Source organism: the organism of the source record quoted next, unplaced genomic scaffold, assembly GCF_019419815.1.
Source record: "Pyrus x bretschneideri cultivar Hongxiangsu unplaced genomic scaffold, Pyrus_bretschneideri_v1 Contig90, whole genome shotgun sequence".
NCBI lineage: Eukaryota > Viridiplantae > Streptophyta > Magnoliopsida > Rosales > Rosaceae > Pyrus > Pyrus x bretschneideri.
Window position 1 is genome coordinate 800,327 of NW_025999832.1, and position 3,249 is coordinate 803,575.

The 3,249-nt window shown below is 39.4% G+C and overlaps 1 protein-coding gene across 1 annotated transcript; it reads right to left on the reverse strand.

Annotated features, from left to right (window-relative positions):
• Nucleotides 1-676: 676 nt before the first annotated feature.
• LOC103929013 (cytochrome P450 82A3-like) lies at nucleotides 677-2,809 on the reverse strand. Its single transcript, XM_048576790.1, has 2 exons — nucleotides 1,802-2,809; nucleotides 677-1,421 (listed from the first exon to the last, which is right to left on the reverse strand). Exons 1-2 carry the CDS (start codon nucleotides 2,771-2,773, stop codon nucleotides 798-800), a joined length of 1,596 nt encoding a protein of 531 aa, XP_048432747.1. The 5' UTR covers nucleotides 2,774-2,809; the 3' UTR covers nucleotides 677-797.
• Nucleotides 2,810-3,249: the final 440 nt, after the last annotated feature.

Sequence of the window (3,249 nt, forward strand, 5' to 3'; positions counted from 1 at the left end):
AGTACGGGAACCAAAGCAGAAACCGAGGGCATTTCCGCCCCTTTAACGATTGGTGAATAGTGCTCGCTCTCACATTATGAACAGTGCTAATTTGCTGAGCTTTAAGTACATATAAATTTTTATACCGAAGTATTAAGAATTGTTTGGTTTCGAAGTACATATAAATAATTTGGAATTTTCAAGTTTGGCTTTTCTCAAGCTGGGCTCAAATTTTTCGGATGGAATTCGGTTTTCTTGGATTTCTTTTTTGCCTTACAAATAATGCTAGAAATATCACATTTTGATATCACATTGATATGCAAAGTGATGTAAGCAGTAAACATATCATTGCTATGCAAATTTTGCACTTCAGAGCAGTTTAGACCCAAGTTAATGTAATGAAAATCTCTCGGTTTTTCAATCAATAATAAGAAAAACCTAATCAAAATTAGCTTTTTGATAATAATCACAGATGGACTATTTTAATTTGTCCTGTTTGTGTACTGGCAAATGGGTGGGTTCTTTACAAATAATTTGAAAAACAAAAAATCCGGAGGCAACAGACCCAAAAGATAGCCCAATTGAAAATATATATAGAGGCTTTTTTGGGGTACTTTTTTATTGCTAAATATGCCCATTCTCAAACACTCATTAATGCTAGGTTTTGTATCTTACACTGGCAGTTGATTTATTGATTTTACGATTACAAAGATGGAGACATAATTTTACATAACTAATAACGACGAAAATCTCTTATTCATATCGCACACATAATATTTTATTCATATCGCACACATAATATTCTATATTTTCTTCTTTTATCCATAGAGTTCAAAAGATAAGCGAGGTTTGATGAGAACATTGAGTGGAGCTGCCTTAAGGTTGGTCATTCCAAAACTCTCTGTCATATCAATTGGTGCACTGGACGGGTTTGAGATTTCAAACGCATGCAGAAAACTAGCCAATGTAAATTGCACCAGTTGAAGACCAAATACCAAACCAGGGCACGATCTTCTACCACTTGAAAAAGGAATAAACTGAAAATGGTGACCCTTCAGATCAACATCCTTGTGTGTGGTAAGAAATCTCTCTGGCTTGAACTCGAATGGCTCAGGCCAATTTTTTGGGTCAGTTTGGATCTTCCAGAAGTTCGGGATGAACCGGGTGCCCTTTTGGATATGATAGCCAGCGATGGTGCAATCTTCAGTGAATATACGCGGCCCTGATAATGGTCCTCCTGGGTACAAACGTAACGTCTCCTTTACAATAGCTTGAATGTAGACCAAGTTGCTTATATCTTCCTCACTCACAACTCTTTGTTTGCCTATTTTGGTGTCCAATTCGTTTAGAGCTTTTTTCATAACGTGAGGGTTGTTCAGCAATAACGATATTGCCCACGTCATTGCCACCATGGTGGTATCGCCACCTCCTGCAATAATAGTCTGCCCAAGGAATATTTGCTTGATTAACATTTATATATTATAAAGAGATTATCTTTTTAAATCACATCTTGTAAATCAAAGAATGTAATGGTTGATAGTTGAATTTCATTCTTAAGGATTTAAAGAAAGAATCTAATCATCAACCGTCACATCATATGGTCTACAGATACAGTCTAACAAGATAATCTCTCTACCATCATTCATTGATGAGCAGACAAATATATGGCATGAGTCATATATAAAATTGGAAATCATATGTTTTCAAAAAAAAAAAAAAAAATTCTTGTCTAATGTTTTCATTTTCTTTTTATAGATCATGCAATTAGCTTAGAAGTATTGTGGCTTTGGTGCTGCGTAATTAATGAATTATATATACGTACCAAGCTCGTGGCTTTGGTGACCGTATCAGCATCAAAACTGCCAAGGTCTGCACCATTAAGCACAGAAAGCAACGCATCTATGAAGTCCTGTTCTCCTTTTGCTTCACCTTTTGCTTTCCTCTGCTTATGCTCTTCAACCCACTCTGCAATAATGGCGTGCAATTCCGTTGCACTTTTCTTCATTGCCTTCTCATGTCCACCCCAATCCAACCACCGCAGATAAGGAACCGCATCACCCAACAAAAACATGCCCAGATAATCAAAGAACTCCCTCAATGCAGTCTGAACCCTACGCGCTTCTTTCTTCTCATCCCCAGCGGCAGCCACCGAATACCGCTTTCCGGCCACCATTGTAAGAATAACGTTCAGCATCATATCCGCAAACCATTGCTTTAGCTCTACAACCACTCCATCTTTCGAGCCCTCCTTTTTCTTTGTACTCCAAAGTTCGTGCAATTCTTTTAAGAAAGTAGCCACTTCCGACACTCGAACGTGCTTGAGCAGCTCAACCTTCCGGACTGAAAGCAACTCCAAGGTAACGATCTTGCGAATTTCTCGCCAATATGGTCCAGGTGGTCCGAACCCAAACATGGCATAGTTGTAGCTAACGTGATCTACAACCACCATCTTTGGGCGAGAGAGTATGCTCAAGTCGTTGGTTGTGTAGCATTCTTTTGCGATCTCACTGCTGCTTATCACCAGCGACGGTTGGACGCCAAGGCGGACAGTGAAAATGGGTCCGTACTTGTCCGCCATGGCTCCCAAAATTATGTGAGGAGGTGTGGAGCCTCCGAACAAATGAAGATGACCAAATATAGGCCATCCACCCTTGGCTTCTGGTGGTGATAACTTGCCCTTGTGATTGGCAGCTCTCCATCTTCGAGATAAGTAATAGAACACGATGATTACTGTGAACAGACCAGCAGTGATAGAGTTTGTATAAGGGAGAGAATCCATTTTTGCAACTATCATTAGAAAGCTAGAGGCAAAATGATTTTTACTGAACTGGGTAAAGGCTTAAGTTGATTTATCGCCTTGTCATGCACACACGTATATATAGGAGTAAGTAGACCTGTAAACGGGTCAAGTTTATTGGGTATGGATCGGGTTCAACCCGATCCGTTAATTTAACAGGTCATCCGAACCCAACCTGTTAAGTTAACGGATTATCCGAACTCAACCCATTAAGCTAACGGATCATCCATTTCACCAGTTAATTTTTTTTTTCTTCTTTTTTTCTTTCGTTGTTTCTCTTGTCTCTCTCTCCACATGCTGAATTGAGTATCAAGGAATATCACAACCACCCAATTTCTTCCACTATTCCATTCCCATCAACCTTCCTTTTATTCCTTCAGTCTCTCAGTTGTTTCAGTGAACTGGGTTGTTTCAGTCTCTCAGTTGTTTCAGTCTCTGGGTTGTGTGAACTGAAGTCAAGCCCTTTCCCCATT